The 16283-nt window shown below is 47.7% G+C and overlaps 1 protein-coding gene across 3 annotated transcripts; it reads right to left on the bottom strand.

Annotated features, from left to right (window-relative positions):
* Positions 1–369: 369 nt before the first annotated feature.
* On the bottom strand, positions 370–16256 carry CRAT (carnitine O-acetyltransferase). 3 transcript variants are annotated; one of them, XM_053962384.1, is made up of 15 exons: positions 15901–16256; positions 13593–13695; positions 12210–12473; positions 11613–11731; positions 9493–9546; positions 8449–8614; positions 7582–7756; positions 6966–7144; positions 5866–5966; positions 5558–5677; positions 4959–5081; positions 4696–4831; positions 4179–4241; positions 3532–3669; positions 370–2997 (listed from the first exon to the last, which is right to left on the bottom strand). In XM_053962384.1, the coding sequence occupies exons 1-15, from the start codon at positions 16239–16241 to the stop codon at positions 2782–2784; spliced, it is 2298 nt and encodes a 765-aa protein (XP_053818359.1). In that variant the 5' UTR covers positions 16242–16256; the 3' UTR covers positions 370–2781. The 3 variants fall into 3 exon arrangements, with proteins under 3 accessions (XP_053818359.1, XP_053818357.1, XP_053818358.1); XM_053962382.1 differs by having other exon boundaries at positions 13593–13684; positions 15901–15940; XM_053962383.1 differs by lacking the exon at positions 13593–13695 and having other exon boundaries at positions 15901–15983.
* Positions 16257–16283: the final 27 nt, after the last annotated feature.

Here is a 16283-nt window from a genome sequence, read left to right as displayed (position 1 = left end):
CTTTTGCTGTACCTTTTCAGAAATCTTTGCAATACTTGATATACAGTAGAAATTCCTTAGTGATTCCATAGATTTTCTTAACTAAATGGTGCTGTGCAGGAAAAAGATTTGAGCCCTGCCTTATTATCCTACACTTGTATGAAGTCTCCTGCCACTAGTTTTCTGAAATTGAATGTTTTCTTTAGAATACGTGGCTTTGCAAACAGATGCTTTCTCTTCCTCCCCTGTACTCAAGGGGGCTGGATGGAGATACGACAATAAAAGGAAGGTGACAGAATGCTGTGGTTCACTGTTCTTGCGATCCCCACACAAATATTGTCTCATTAAGGGCAGTTATGTAACTTCTACAGTGTTTAAGGAGATTTAAGCCTTTTTGTAGCATTTATCTGTTTATTGTGTCCCAGTTAAGTTAACAAACATTTCCAAACTTTGCATGACATAGATCCCACTACCCAACAGTATTTAACACAGATAACCAGCAAAACATGCAACACTATCAGGCTGTGTCAAAAATTGCACTCATACCCCAAGAGTTATCTGAATATTTTCAGTCTATGAATTTCTGAAATAATTTGTTCCAAATAGGTCGTTTTTCTAGAGCTTTCGTTTCTTCTACTTAATGTGCCTTTAAGACAATGGGCATCTCTTGATAAAACAGTCAGAAATAGGGAGAAGAGTATTCAGTCAGTCAACAGTGAAAAAATCTTGAAGATACAAAGCAGAAGGACATCACATTTGAGAACTTGTACCATAAGAAAAGACTTTTTAAAGAAAAAACCTTGTAATGATTTTAGTGTCCTTTCAAGCACTTTAAAAATCAGCTTCATTCATCTGAATTTCAGCTTTATGTTTTAATAAGGATGCATTAGGTGGTTTATGAATCTTGTATCTCTTTCAGTCTGCTCCCTGCAGCTGTACTCTGCTGAAGCTAGTAGGATGTCCAGATTTAGATCCAGAATAGATCAAATCTTCTGAGGTACAGTCTTCAGCAGCACATGCTTATGTTTAATCTTTAATAGGCACTTTGCTTTGAGAGCCTTCCCCTTTGAGACAGAAGTGGAAAAGGGCCAGTTTCAAATACTTCAGTGGCACTACTTGTGCTTGAAGGCATTGCAGACATGGAAAAATAATTCATCCCGTGGTAACAGAGGTTGATTCAGTATGGGGGGTGGATTACTTTGGCAAAAGGAATAATTTTTTCCATGTAAAAGGCTCCATAAATCCAGATGTTATTCCAGTAAAGTTTGTTCTTGTCTGTAGTATTTACACAATCACTTAGAGTTTGATAATACTTAGTATCCTCTTGCAGTTTTCAGTCTTATTGATACAGAGGAGTCACCAGAGCAGGGATTTCTGCTTGCAGGTCTGTAGTGCTCCTATTCATGTTTTTAGGCTGTCTAACTCCATTCAGGATTCTTCTAAAAGATCAACTAAATCCATGTAGATGATGTGAAAGTGGCAGTTCAATCAAGTTCAATACAATCACTGGCTGTGCAGGTGAGTTTCAATTAAATTTTCCTCTTTTAAGGTATGTATTAGGTATAAGATAGAAGCTTTGAAATAACATACTTTCAGGAAAAAAAATGCCAAAGCATTGGCATATATATTTTGAGAAGCAAATTGGATTTTTTCTTCTTTTACTTTAAAAAGCTTTAGTGCAAATTTGTTCATACATGTTCATCAAGTCACTTTGATCATGTCCCTTGCAATTATTTCCCTGTTAACAAAACAGGCCATCACACTCCTAATGCTTCTTGTTTATGGTGACATCCCAGCAGACACATCTTGAAGGGTGTGCAATTTAAATACAGAATTCCTACTGCAGAAGGAGCACTAGAATTCTTTATTACCATATGGTTTCACTAAATAAAAGTGTAGTCAGGAGCTTGGGTTCTGACAGATTGGTTGGAAGTAGTTCCTATGCTACTGTTGTATGTTAATGTTTATATATAATCTTTTACTGTCTCAAGTTTGTCAACTGAACATAAAAACAGTATCATATGAGATCATTCTCTCACAGAATAAAGCTGGCACAAATTGGAGTAGTATTTCAGTAAGAACAAGAACAAAAATAACCTGAAACAGTAAAAATCACCTTAGTTTGTATCAAGTCATGTCCTGTTGTTAAGAGGGTCAGTGTAAGACAAAGGAGATCCCAGTGTCCTGAACAAGGGGAAGGGAACATTGCTGTAAAGCCTGTACTGGCTGGAGTGCCTGGGATAAGTAGTGCAGTGAACTCTTACGAGACTGGATCTGCTCTGGCTTAACTTCCCCTTGCTGAAGTTGAATGATGAGGCTTTGCTGGAACAGTAGAAAAATCTTCAGTCAAGACCAGAAGATACTCTTCAGAAGATGAAACCAGGAAAAAGACTTGGTTTTACAGTAGTTCTGTCATACAATAAACATTCCCTGCTTTTCATGGACAAGAACTACCCTCCTCACCAAATGGATTTAGATACTGGCAAGGACAGTGCTTTCTGTATTCCCTTACGGTAGTTTTCATAAAAATCATATTTGTGTCCTCTTTGAGGACAGGAAGGTGCACTTTGCATTGATGGGAGAGGCCCGCTTAGTTCTACTTTGGTTTGAGGCAGTGTTTCCTCTCACTACAGAGTCTGACATCTGTGGGTGCCTATTCTGTAACATCTTGCTGAAAACAAATGGTAGCTATCTTCTTAGGTTCCAGGGCAAGCTGTTCTCTGAATTGTTTTCTGAGGAACTGGGAGCTTCAGTGCATCAGGGACAGCCCATTTAACTGGGGGGGGGGGGGGGGGTTCCCTCTTACAGTTTGGATTTGGGAGCAGCCTGGAGCAAGATCCTCATGTCTAGCAGTGCTTTCTCAAGATAATGTGCCATGCGGGCTGCGTTTGTGTCAGCACAGCTATTGAAGGCTGAAATTGCAAAGTTGATGTGTTCCTCCATAGGGTTGTAACACACTCCATAGCCATCTGGAACCACGGGACCAAAACACATCACACAATCTGTCTTGGCTGGGACCTGTGGAGACAATGTGATTAAAACCTTCTGACCAGAGAAAAATGAAACCATCAAATGCAAACAGCTCTGTCAACAGAGGAAACTCATCTTATTAAACTGCTGTAGAAGGGCCTTTGGTCACCCTCACCTCCCACCACACATGTGCTGGATCCTACCATTTAGCAGCAATTTTTTTTGTTTTCCTCTGCATTTGCACAGGAGTGCTTCTCCCCAGGGTAAGCTTGTAGTAAGTCACAAGTAGAACTATTCAGTAAGAATCAGAGCACAGCACTTAACACAAAGCTGTTCTGGCTGCTGATTTCATTGATATCACTTCAATTTAGACACCAAACACTCTTGGCCATCTTGGTTTTGGTTGTGTTAGTGTTTTACATGTCTGTGAGGGACTGTGGCAGGTGTAAGATCAGATCTGTAGCTTTATGGGATTGACAGCCAGTTTAGAAATTTCAGACCCAACGTAGTTTCTAACAGAATGGAATTGAAGAGAAACATGGAGAAGGTACAGAGAGTGCTTTTGGCTCAGATGAGTTGTACCTGGCTGGTTGAGAGATTGAAGTGCATTGCAACAGCATAGGCTGTGTCCATGAAGAGCTCGGGCATGCTCACCAGGTCCTCGATTGCCTGGAGCTTCAGCCCCAAGAGGTGCCGGTCTATTGCATTGCCCCGTATGGCCTGGAGGAAAGCAAGGATGGACAGATGAAAGCCAGGCCAGCAGCAAGTGAGCAAAACTATTTATTTGGGTTAAAGAAAAGAACACTTCTAAAAAGTCTCTAAAGTTAGAAGGAAACTAGACGTTGCCTTTGAGAACACTAATCTTGTTTGTAAGGACTGTGAAATTAAACACAACAGTGGAAACAACCTTACAGTTCCTGCCCATGGACTCCCTCTGGTTTAAGGGCTCCTTGTGAAACTTCGGCATTTATCAGCAACAGTGATGGTAAGAAATGAAGCTATTGTAATATTTGATTCTCTCCTTTAGGCCAGTCACAAGGGACACTTAAACACCAGCTAGAGAGGATTCAGTCTGTGGCATTAGAGCACTGTCAGATCAGAGTCAGACCTTTGCAACACTAATGGCCACAGTGCTGTGTCGGGAGCAAAAGGTGTTCAGGTCTTGTCTTTCCCCAGAACTCTCATTTCCTGGGTAAACTCCCAAGCCTGTCTGCATAGAGGACACTCACCATATCTGTGTATTCCCTGTGGGCCTGCGTGGCTTTCCTCAGCAGGTCTGCTTTCTCCTGGTCCTGAGAACACACAGATCTGTTTAAGTTTTTCTGCAAAATGCAGAACCTCATTTTGGCTGTTCTCTAGGATGGAGGACATTTCTGCTTTGTGTGTCTGTATGAAACTCATTTATATTTACTAGATTTAATTTTTACATCATTTTGTTTGGCAGTGTTACTTCATTCTGAATAGCATTCATCCACCAGTAGCAGAACTTAGTCTGAGTAGCTGAACAGCCTTACAAAGGACTTTTTGGTGGGCTCAGAAACATCCACATGGTGTTTCCCAGGCTTTCAGTACATATGATAGAAAAGTCAAATCAAACCCCTGATGTCTAAAGATACTGCAAGCTATAGTTTAGCTCAATATGGGGTGCAGCCCTTCTTAGCTGAAACCAGATGAGATGAGGTCAGCCAAATAAGCAGCTTTTCCCTTTTTGGGATTCCTCTTACTCCACTTCTTTGAGATCCTCACCGATTTGTCAGGGCTGTCCATGGATTGCACAAACTTGAGGGAGTCCACAGAGGTGGAGCGGATGGTGTCGGTGCGGCCCAGGCGGAACATCCTCAGTGACGCGCTCTCGTACGTGGCACAGGCGTGGCCATACATCCTGGGACAGGGAGGAGAAAGCCACACAAGTGAGTCTGTCCTGGGAAAGCCTTGTCTGTGCCATCTTTATCAAGCTCACGTGAGTCTGTCACTGAGGAGGTTGAGGAATGACCTATGGGTGGTCTTACCTGTAGTATGCCAGCTGCAAGGCCAGCTGGATAAAAGCATCAGGGCTTATCTTCTCTGACTTGGGGAAACCTTTCCCAAATTGATGAAAGACCATGACTTTGATATCCAGATCTTCAACCATGCTACAAAGAAAGAAAGAGGAACTGTTCCTTTGTTGCTTATTCTTGTAAAACAGTGGAATGGATTTGCTTTCTCAAGGCTCAGAGGGAACAGGCCATCTGGATCTGACCTATGCAGGGACATAGAGCTCCAGCACACATAGATCTCTTTGGGCAGCACCACCAGGGGTAAGAATTTTTGGCCACTACTGAAAATCTTTACTAGGTTAGATGGCCATGTGTGTGTTTATGGTCCAGTATTCTTAGCTGGATCCAGTAAAGCCTTGCTCTTAGAAAATGGGATGAATCAATAATAACCCCTTTCCAGCACCTCTGCCCTTATTCTTGGCAGTACTTTTCAGCTCAGCTCTATGCTGTTGAGCCCAGAAGTTACTGGGAAAACTCCCTGGCTGCAGTGGGGAAAGCCTCATTTAAACCACTGACAGGCTCCAAAGGGGGGAGAATTACTCTCTGTCACCCACCCACTTCTCCATACTCACATGTTGAGGTTTTGCTTTGCCTTCTCTATGTCGTTCTTGATTTCTGGGTTGATGTTAAACCGCAGCTTTTTGGGCATTGGCAGATGAACTGTAGATGATGTGCCCATCTCGGGTTTCTTCCTGCTCAGAGAAATGGCTTTGTTTAACCAGACCTTTGGCATGAGGCTCAGCTAGGAATGCCACAGCCTGGATAGAAATGCATAGGAGACATTCCCTAACACCTTGTGACACTGGTCACAGCCTGACAGACCCCTCACAGTGCCAATAAGGCATCTCCAATGCTGAGGAAAAGCAGGGGCAGGACTCACGTGAACTCCACAATGTGATCCAGAAGAGCAACGATAGGTGGGCCTTCGGAGGGAGCATGCTCATATACGAGACCACAGGAGCCATCTTCAGCAACAATGAACTGGGAGAGAAGCATGAGAGGACACTGTTGAAGACAGGCAGTGTGTGAGGCAGAAGATACCCAGAGAGACCTTGGTGTCTCCCTGTCTGTATCAGAGTCTGTCCTTGCACACCGAGAGGTCTCCTTCAGCAGCACAGCAGTGGAATCCTTTCAGCAGGTGCAGAAGATCTGAGAGCACTGTTACAGTTCTGCAAAATTCCCTGGATAAGGGTGTGCCTGACATATTGGTGTGCTCAGTGCTTTGGCCACACAGGTTCAGTGGTTCTGATTTACTGTGATGCACCCAGAGTACGGGAATAAGATTGCCACGTGCTGGCTTACCCTTACTTTTCAATCAGCTGGAACATCTAAACTTTATCCCCTTGGTGAAGAGTTCCAAACAGGAACAAAACAGCTGAAAACACTATGAAGAGTTCAGCAGGTATGAGAAGAGTTCTCTAAAGCACCATTGCTACAATCCACAATGAACCAACTAATGAAGGAAAAAGCTCCAACAGCAGCTGCAGCTGCTGTTGAAGGATCTTGACAAGACTGAATGGAGAAGAGATCAGAGGGATGCTGTGGGATAGCAGTGCATGTTTCAAAAAACTAAACAAAATGCCATTGGGCAGCTTCTGGCAGAACTAGGAAAAGTGACAAGCCTGGAGGAGATCCAAGGAACAGACCTCCCATTGTTTGGGCTGCCTCCGAGCAGATGAGGCATTGTTGACCGCAGGCAGAAAATTGATTTATAAGGAATACAAAGACCTGCTGCACTGAATAAATGTGGGCAGAGGCAGAAAAGAAACAAGTCCCCGAGGCAGCAACAAATGCTGGTGACTGCAGGGGGAACCACAGGATCTCACACCATCAGCCACCACTCCTCGTCTCCCTTGTTTTTCCACTATCTTGACATGAGGACCTTTGCTGCAAAAGGTTCCTGGGATTTTTTAGATTTTGCAGTCTCAGGAAACACCTCCAGAGCCACCTCTTCAGTACCTTTAGAGCATCAGTTCTTACCTGCAGGGTTTTGTCGAACCATCGGTTGCCGCTGTTCAAGTGGCTGCCGCCGCCGTGCAGCATCTGCGCGGCCACGTGGCTCTTGTAGATGTCCTCGGACACCCGGGGCATGGGGGCATCCAGGCACACGGTGCAGATGCTCTTCTCAATTGTACGCACGGATTCCTTGTTGGTCTTATCTGGGAGAGAAATGAACTGTAAGTAAGAGGGAGTTTTGTCATTGGAAGGAGAGAAATTTGAAAGAGTGGGTTTGAAGGATGCAGTGCTGGGTTCCTGCTGTATCTCAGCGGGGGTGTACACAGCTATCAAAATTGCAGCCAGCTGGGTTACAGGTGTGAACATGCTGCATTCACCCAACTTTTTTCACTTTTCTTACATCCTACTCATTTGCAAAGCAACAAACTCTGAAATTTCACTAAACTTCACACTTGGAACATGTACCTCCCAACCCCAAAATTACAATAGATTGCAATGATTGCTTCTTTAAGGTGGAAGGCTCATGTTATCTGTCCAAAACAAGCTTCCAAAAGAAAGAACTGAGCAGAGCACAGTGGGGAGGTTTATTATTCAAGGATTTGCAGTGTTTGTTAGCAAACGAATTAGGGGCTCTACAGACCTTTCAGGAGGTTGTTGTAGGCTTTTGCCCAGCTGTTTCGGTGGTTGGTGGTGAGGATCCCAATAGGTTCTTTGTTTGTTTGGAGGGAGGTGTTCCAAATCTTCTCCAGCTGAATGAAGAGCTGGTCAGCGGTAAGGGGAGATCCATCACTGTTGTAAACATCCAGCTCAAAGAACTGAAGGTGAGAAGAGTGGACAAGGACAGAGACAGACAGTGAGAGAAGATAATTGTCCAGCCCCAGAAACCGGCAACAGCTACTTTGAGAAGGTAAGGCCTGGCTGAAGAACTCAGCTTGCAAGACTTTCGAAGGATGCTCAGAATTGAGAGACCCAAGTCCAGCTTCCTTTGCAGAGCATAAATACAGTTCTGGTTTTATGAAGCCATGGTAACAAGGACCAAGGGGGAATTCCTGTTTCTGAGACTAAGCTGCAGTAGGAGCTCCAGCTTTTTCCATATGTCCACTGGGCTGGTGGCCAAAGACATGGAATAAAATGTACATTCAGCAGGGTTTGAGCTCATGCTTTGAGCATGAGTGTTCCAGAAAACAACCTGGAGCTTTCCTCTTTCAGCTTCACAGTTATCCAATTTTCACTTTCAGTTTCCAGTTGCAGACAAGGTCTCTGGGCTTTGAGAGGCAGGAATTACAGGGTCAAGAAACAGAGGAAGACAGTATTTTTCTGCCTCTAGTCTGTTGCTTACATGTGGCAATTCTGCTGCTGGCTAAAGGGAATAAAAGGAGCAGGAACATATCCCTGGTGAGAAAAACCTTGTGGGCAGAGACTTTGTTATTCCGTTTCCTCTGGGTAACAGCTAGCAAAAGGGACACCTGCACCTCAACAAACCTTGAAAGCCCGGCAGTTGCCTTACCTGGAAGTTGTGAACGACCGTGATGTGTCTGGACTGCTTTTTGCCTTTGGCGTAGTTGACGATGGAGTCCCGCTTGGGCCCAGGAATGCGGCAGGATGAGAGGATCTGGTAGTACTGGTTCATACAGAGGGGCTTCCCAGCCATGTACTCTACTGGAAGGGTCTCACTGGAGACACAGCAAGGTAAGGAGGAAGGAGAGAGAGAACAGATCAGTGTGAGCAGGCCTGTGCTTCCCACACAGGTCACAGGCTCTGCCCTGCAGCTGCGCTCCCTCCCTCCCTCTGGCAAAACCTGAAGGTATTGGTGGCATAAAAAAGGGGCTGTCCTTCCCCATTCCTGGCAGCTTTCTTAGTACAGGCTACAAAAAAATGTCTGTTTGCTGGCATTTCATTTGGGAAGGGAAAAAACACTGTCCTTTCTGTGACACCAGAGAATCAGGTCTCTGGACATAGTCCATGGCTGTAGTTCTGAGTGACGAGTGTCTGATGTGCTGTTATGATTCATGAACTAGGCAGGGGCTCAGTCACTCGCTTCTGCAGTCATATTCCAACTACCCTGAACTTTGTCTGACCATTGGTGTTAGTAAACATATTTTTGGACCTTAAATAAGGTGTGTCCAGCAGACATTTGCTGGTGACCAAAAGAAAAAGGGTAAGGGAGGAACAAATTTCTCTAGAGCTCATCCCATCTAACTGGGAGGTGAGAAACACCAGGAACACAATGTTAGAGACTCAAATTCCTGCTGCCTGAGCTGTAGCTTGTCCAGTGAGCAAACAGAAGTGCAAAGCTCCGTGAGACTGTCAGTCGTGCTCGCTCCCTCCAAGCATGTTCCCATACCAATGAAAGCATTAAGGTAAACAAAGAACGTGAAGACAGAAGAGTAAGTTTGCTTTTTTCCACTGGAGGAGACTGAGGATTACAGTATCTCTTTTCAAATCTGTGCTGTCATCTCTTGCCTTTCTACCTGGGAGATTTATGGACAAGGCTCAGCCTCTCTGTGATGTTAAAGAAGGTGTGAGCTCTCAGGAGGGTCAAGTAACTCACTTGTCAATCATGGTCTTGAAATCCAGGATACCCTCGATCAGCTTGGCAGCAAACCTGGAAAAATACCAAATGTAACAAGCTGAGATCAACCACAGATGTGTCTGGGGCTGAGGGACGAGCTGAGGAAGATTAGCAGAGCTGTTCTCTACTCCTCAGAAAGTTCAGCCTTCCTGCCAAGCCCCTGTTGTGTCCATCTCTGGTTAACTGACACAGCCACTCTGGGCTGTGATTTGAGATTGCTGGATAATCCTACTGTGGGGCACTTTCTTTTTTTATGTGTCTTACTATACAGCCAAGGAACTCTGGACAGCTTTCAAGAAAGAAGGATTCAGTCATGCATTAATGACCCTCTAACAGCAGTGTTTGCTGCTGATGTGTTACAATTTTATCACATCTGAGTTCTGATTCTCAGCATTAAAACAGCACCAAGAGAAGGGGATTTCTGCCCTTCCATGGCTAGGGGCCAACTTGGAGTGTCAAGCCAAGATGCAGCTGTTTCTTCCTGCATCTAAGATATCACTGGTGACTGAGTTCCTACCCCAGGGAACATCCTGCTGCTAACATAACTCTGGAGAACCTTCCTCTGGCATTGAGGGCTTGGAAACAAAGCAGATGTGCTGCATGTGGACACTGAGGTGGTGTGTTTACCAGGATTAACGTAAACAGTGCCAATGCCAGCTCCCAGCACGGCTGTGACATGCCACACCAAGCTGCTTAGCTAGAAGTGACAGATTGGCCTTCTCTGACATGGGAGCTCCCACCTGTCCCTGAAGGAAGGAGGTAGGAGGTCACTGGGCCAGGAGGTTGTGTTGTTGGCTGAGTGACGTGGTGCCAGCATTTGGCATTTGCAGACAGTATCCTTTAGATTGGCTCAGCCTGCCCATCCCTAGGAAAGATCAAAGGACACAACTCCAAGAACCTAAGGGTTTTGTGAAATGAGACATTCTGCAAAGTAGTTTTCAATTAAAATTCCTCAGCCTTACTGCAAAACATGAGGGAAACACCAGTAAGAGTGCCTATGTTCCTTTCCAGAGAATTAACAGCTTGGAAGCAGAGTTTGGGCTTGAGGAGATAGGAGAGGTTGGTTGACTTGTTTTCAGCCAGCAGTTTTGCCAGGTTAAGGAGTAAAAAACCACCACTTTCCAAATTTGCCTTTTGCTTTTGGAAGCTTTAGTTTCAAGCTGCACTGTCAAACTTCTTTGTGCAGCCACAAACTACCCAAACACACGGGAGCCCACCTTCTTATGCAGCTGCTGAATTCCACTGGTTGGGCACTTGCAGTTCTCCCAGTTATTTGGAAAACTTAAGAGTAAATAATATGACAGAGAGCTTTACAGACATTTGTGTACTCTTGCACTGTTGTGAGGCTAATCCTCTGCTCAGGTGTATCGAGGGGTGGGAGGATTTGTTCCTAGCCTCATTGATCCCCTGGCTGGGGCCAGGGCAGTGCTGACTGCTAACTGTGGCAAAGGTAGCTGTGTAAAGGTTAGTGCTGAAGTTTTGCAGACGGATTCAACACACTGGTAGTGGTGGTTAAAAATTAAAGGGAGCCCACGAGGAAGAGAGGATATGGCAGGGTCTGATTGCAGGGAAAAGCTTGGAGTGGGAAGGTTGGTCACTGTGGTTTCCCAAACCATGAATCACAATAGGGGACAGTCCCTATCAGGCTCCCCCATCCCTATAAACTAGCAAACTCCAGAGGTATTTCTGGGTGATCTCCTTGACATGAAAATTTACAACAAAGTTGCCTGGGCTACTTTTGGTGCCTCCTTTAACTGCACACACAATCACAGTGCCTCCAATACATCCTCACAATGTCTTCAGACAGTGAGGGGACCATTTTGCAGTGAAGATCTGTGCTTGAGCAAAGACCTAAATGTAGATTATCAGTCCCTGTTTAATACCTGAACCACTAAACTCTTTTGTTTTCTCCCCTGATGAAATATTTAGTCTGGTGCAACCAGGAGTTTCCTTACTGGCAGCCTTGCCCTTACAGCAAAGACAGCTCAGACCTGGGGACCAGATTATTCATTCCCAATCTGCTTTAATACCCTCATCCCTGTTGAACACAGAAAGCTCATCCCACCTATAACCTAAGGGAAGGTGGGAAAGGATTTTACCTGAGCTGACCTTGTCGATCCAGAAAATCCTGCTTAGGTAAAACCACACCTGGGCTGGAGTGGACCACAACTGGCAAGCGATATTCCAGGTAAGCTGTCTTCAGCCACCAGTCTGAGAGCTGGGATGGAAAAAGAAAACATGCAGGGAGCTGCTGCTGCTGTCCAACCCAATTCTGGCTGATGAGTCTCAGCATCCTGCCCCCCGTTCTGTCCCACACTTTGCAAGCACAGTGTTTGGGGTTTGTACTATGCAGGTAGAAGGGGAAAGGAGGATTTGAGCAAGGCATGGGTGGTTTTGGTGCAGGGCTTGAGCAGAGGGTTTCCTTCAACTTCTTGAGGCAGTTGCGTGATGCTGACAGGTTCAAGCCTTCAGCAGCCAGAGGCAGGGCCAGTTGACTCCCTGTTCTGCCATAACCTCTCTGCTCACCCAAGTCCTGGTGAGGAGTTTGCACAGCTTGGGGAGATCAGCAGCAAACTGGTCAGGAAGGTGATGTCACTAAAACACAAGTTCCAGTGGATACAACCAGGACAGGGAAGAGATGCACATCAGCCCTCCACCCTCCCTAACCAGAGCTGGGGGCCAGAGCCCTGACCTACCCAGTTCTCTGTTTTCCTGGCTCTTCTCTCCAGGCCTTTCTGCAGCCTCTCCCCGACGCCTCCCGGCTTGCGGAACTCAGCCACCAGCTCCTGCGTGTGGCTCAGCTCCTCAGGGCTGATGATGGGCTGCAGGGCCAGCAGGTACCGATCCAGGGTCTGCTGCAGCGGTGGCACGGGCAGGGGGGGCAGCGCTTCCTGGTGGAGCTGGAATCTGCCCGCGATCTTGTTTAGAGGTGTCTGCTTCAGCAGGCCACAGGGCCTGGCCTGCAAAGCACAGAGCAAATGTCGAGACAAAACATCCCCCGAGGTAGCAAAGAACCTGGATCTAGGAGTTTCCATCCCAGCCTCTCTGTGGGCACATGGATGTCCCAGCCTGGGAGCAGAGCACGGCTGTGTGCTGGAGAAGGGTGCAGGACATCCAGGAAAGCTGTGAAAGACAAACTACATCTCCAAGGTACCTATTCTTAGCTCCTCAGAGAAAATGCTGTGGGGATGATGACACATCTCCCCACTCTGTGGACACCTTTCAGCTGAGAGTCTCCATGTGATGGACCAAGTCAAACCCTTCCATCCCGTGGTAAGTGGTAAGAAAGTTGTGAAAAAATAATAATCTTATGTACTATCAGAAACTTTCATTATTTCTTACAAAAGCATAAGGCTAAAAAGCAAAACCCTTGTGCCAAACCAAACTACCCTTCTGGCTTTGAGGAGGCAGAATTTAGCTAAGTTTGGGGTAGGATTAAAATGCCTCTTCTCTGTCTATTCAAGAAACTGTGGGTGATGCCAAAAGGCTCCTGTGATCCAACCGGATCATGTGGGAACAAAAGCACCAACCACTTCCCTAGCTGGAGAAATATAATGGAGCAAACCCAAGTGCTCACCAGGAAATCAACTCACCAGTTTTCCCCAAAAAGAATAACAACATCCTTTTGGATGAACGGGGTTGGACATTCTTCAGCTTGAAGATGTTTCAATAGTACTCAAGGTTTCCAGTTCCCTCTGCACCTCCCTCTCCCATGGATCTACTGAATCAGACACTCCTGCAGGACTCTGGACTTTGCATTGTCAGTGTACTGAGAATGCAAAGCCACTGAGAACATTCCCTTTGACTTCCAAAGCAGTGAGAAGATAGCTGTCCCCACACCTCCTCCCAGCAGTTAAGCACAGAGAAGAAAGAGATAAATCTACAAAGTGACAAAGGCCCCCCAGAAACTGCCCTGTTTTTGGGCAGCTGGGTCTTTGTAGGACCTGAGAAGAGCTGAGATTGAGGTTTGGAGAAGGAATGAGAAAAACACCAGGAGGAGGAATTACTGAAGCATAAAAGAAGAGTGGGACTGGGAGGAAAAGAAAGATGTTGATCACAGCAGCTTGGGCATACTGTACCTTCTCTGCTTGCTTCTGCTTCCTATCCATGGCTGGTAGGACAGAAAAGACCGTAAACCTCTCCCTCGGCCTGTCTGGGTCTCCTCTTCCACCTGACAATGTGCTGCCCATGCAGGGCGTTACCTCATTAGCCAACTGCCACATGACTGCTCTGATCAGAGGGCTCAAGGGCTGGCACAGCCCACAGGGGACAGGAATTATCAGATCACTGGATTGTGACAACTGCCCTGAAGGTGCCCCTCTGGGCAGCTGATCAATACCTGGCTAGAGCCTCTCTCTGACCAAGCTCTGGGCTCCAGCTAGGGCAGAAGTGGGGATGTTGTTCCTTCAGCCTTTGCCTGGACCCCGAAACTACTGTGGCTGTTGGGAGAGATAGCTGGACATAAGGCAGGAGAGACCTCAGTTTATGTCCTGGAGGTGGCACCATGGGCAGCACCTTAACTGCCCTCACTGCCCATGCATGTGTGGTCATTGTTGCAAGTTGAGACTTTGGGGAGTTCTGGGTTGTCAACTCTTAAAAAAACCCAAAACAACCAAAAAGTATCTTCACAGCAGGGCAATGAGAGTGCCATGCAGTCACAAGGAATATCAGCTCCTCCTTTGTGTCTGTCTAATGAATTGAGGGGCAGACAAGCACAGTCTGCATAGCTTGTATAGAGTATGATGTTCCCAAACAAACAACTGCAGATTTTCCATGGGGTAACAATGAAAATCCCAAAACAAACCCATGGAAGCCACTGTATGTTAAAATGTGGAATGCATTTGTTATCTTCCCTCTTTTCTGTCCCCTGCTTGTTTGGTTTAAACTCAAGCTTGTTTGAGTTTTGGTTAAACTCAAGGATTTGGTGGGAGAAGGAACAGTGATCAGAGCTGAGGGGGCAGCTGGCAGCAAACAGAGGGAACAGCCCAATCCTCCCCACAAGCAGCAGGAAAACAAACACAGTGGAGCAGGGTGTGCAGACAGGGCCAGCCTGTGGGCTGGCATCGCTGCTGAGCCACGTTCCAACACACCAAAGAACCTTTTCCAGAGCCTGCAAAGCTGGTGGGAAAGGAAATCCACCTGCTGGGGGGCAGAAGGAATTCCCTAGCTGATTCTTAGCACAGCCACAGAATTGAGTACCAGGATATCAGAGGTTTGTCTTTTATTTTTAAATTATAATCTGGAGTGCCCCTTAAGCCCAGAGACAACTGGCCCTGCCTGGTCCCTCAGTAACTGTGAGTGGATTTGCACTGTAGCTGCTGTTCTGCTGCTCTGTCTCCTCTCAGGACCCAAAAGGGACTGCAAAGAGCAGCTCCCAAGCCTGGCAGGGGTCTGACAGCTCTGCCGTGTGTGCAGCAGGATGGGCACGTTGGGAGCCACCAATGCCATCTGCCTGGGCTTCCCTGGCCCCTCCCTGTCCCGCAGCCACCTTCCTGCTGTCCAGGCCCAACTGGACATCTCGGGACAAGACAAGGCACTGGTGGAGAGGGTCCAGAGGAGGACATAAAAATAATTAAGGGACTTGAGTATCTCTTGTATGAGGTGAGTGAGAGACTGTGTGAGTTCATCCTGTTTAATCTGAAGAGGAGGCTGACAGGGAATCTGAACAATCCACATAAATATTATCGAGGTGGGCGTCAAGAGGGTGGTGCCAGACTCTCTTCAGTGGTGCGCAGTGACAGGAGGGGAAGCAATGGCCATAAACTAAAACACAAGAAGTCTGCCCTCAACATGAGAAATAACTTTTTTACACTGAGGATGGCAGAGCACCGTGCCCTAGTGCCTGCCCAGCGATGGTGTGGAGTCTCCCTCTCTCGTTTGGAACGTCTCTCTCTGGAGACGTTCCAAACCCACCTGGACACGTTCCTATGTCATCTGCCCCAGGTGATCCTGCACTGGCAGGGGTGTTGGACAGGGCGATCTCCAGGGATCCATCCCTTCCAGCCCTGACAGTTCTGGAACTGTCACCTCCGTGCACGCTGCCGGCAGGCACGGGAAGAAACCAGCGGGCCTAGGGGACTGACTTCGGCAGGGTCCCTGCCCCGCTCCCGGGGGAGGTGGCACCGAGCCCATCCGAGCGCACCCGCCCGCACCCCGGCCCTGACCGGGGACCCGGGCTTGTGCTCCGGGCTGGGGCGCGGGGCCGGACCCGACAGCGGCACCGCCGAGAGCGAGCGTCTGCGCTGCCCCGGCTAAAGGCCCCGCACGGAGCCGGCCTCGCCCCTCGCCCACTCTGTACTCTGCCCGATGTAGCGACCCTCGGCCGCCGCCTCGCGCCCCGTCTCCGGCCGGTCCTGGCGGAGCCGCCCCTCCCGGTGTCGCTCTTACCGCAGCCCTGGCCACCAAGGCGAGCATGGCCGCGCACCCCGCACCCCGGGCCCGCCGCAAGGACAGCCCGGCCGCCGCCGCTCCACCGCCCCGGGGCGGGGCCGCCCCGCCGCCATCTTGGAGTGGGGCGAATCCCGCGTTGCCATCTTTGGGAAAGGCAGAGCGATGCTTTGAGCGGAAGGAGCGCCGCGGCCGGTGGCGGAGCCGTGCTGCGGCCCCTCTCTCCGCTGCCTTCTCCCGGAGATGGTGAGGAGGATCCTGTCTCTCGCCCCTCCGCTGCCCTCCGCGCACATCGGTCCCTCGCCAGTGTGGGCAAGGAGGGCCGCGCCCTGCACAAACATGGCGGCGTGAGCACTACGGTGGCCGTTAGGGGCCGCTCCGCC

Source organism: Vidua chalybeata, chromosome 21, assembly GCF_026979565.1.
Source record: "Vidua chalybeata isolate OUT-0048 chromosome 21, bVidCha1 merged haplotype, whole genome shotgun sequence".
In the NCBI taxonomy this organism is placed as follows: Eukaryota; Metazoa; Chordata; class Aves; order Passeriformes; family Viduidae; genus Vidua; species Vidua chalybeata.
Note: the sequence above shows the minus strand (reverse complement) of the source record. Positions and strands in the feature narration are given on the sequence as shown.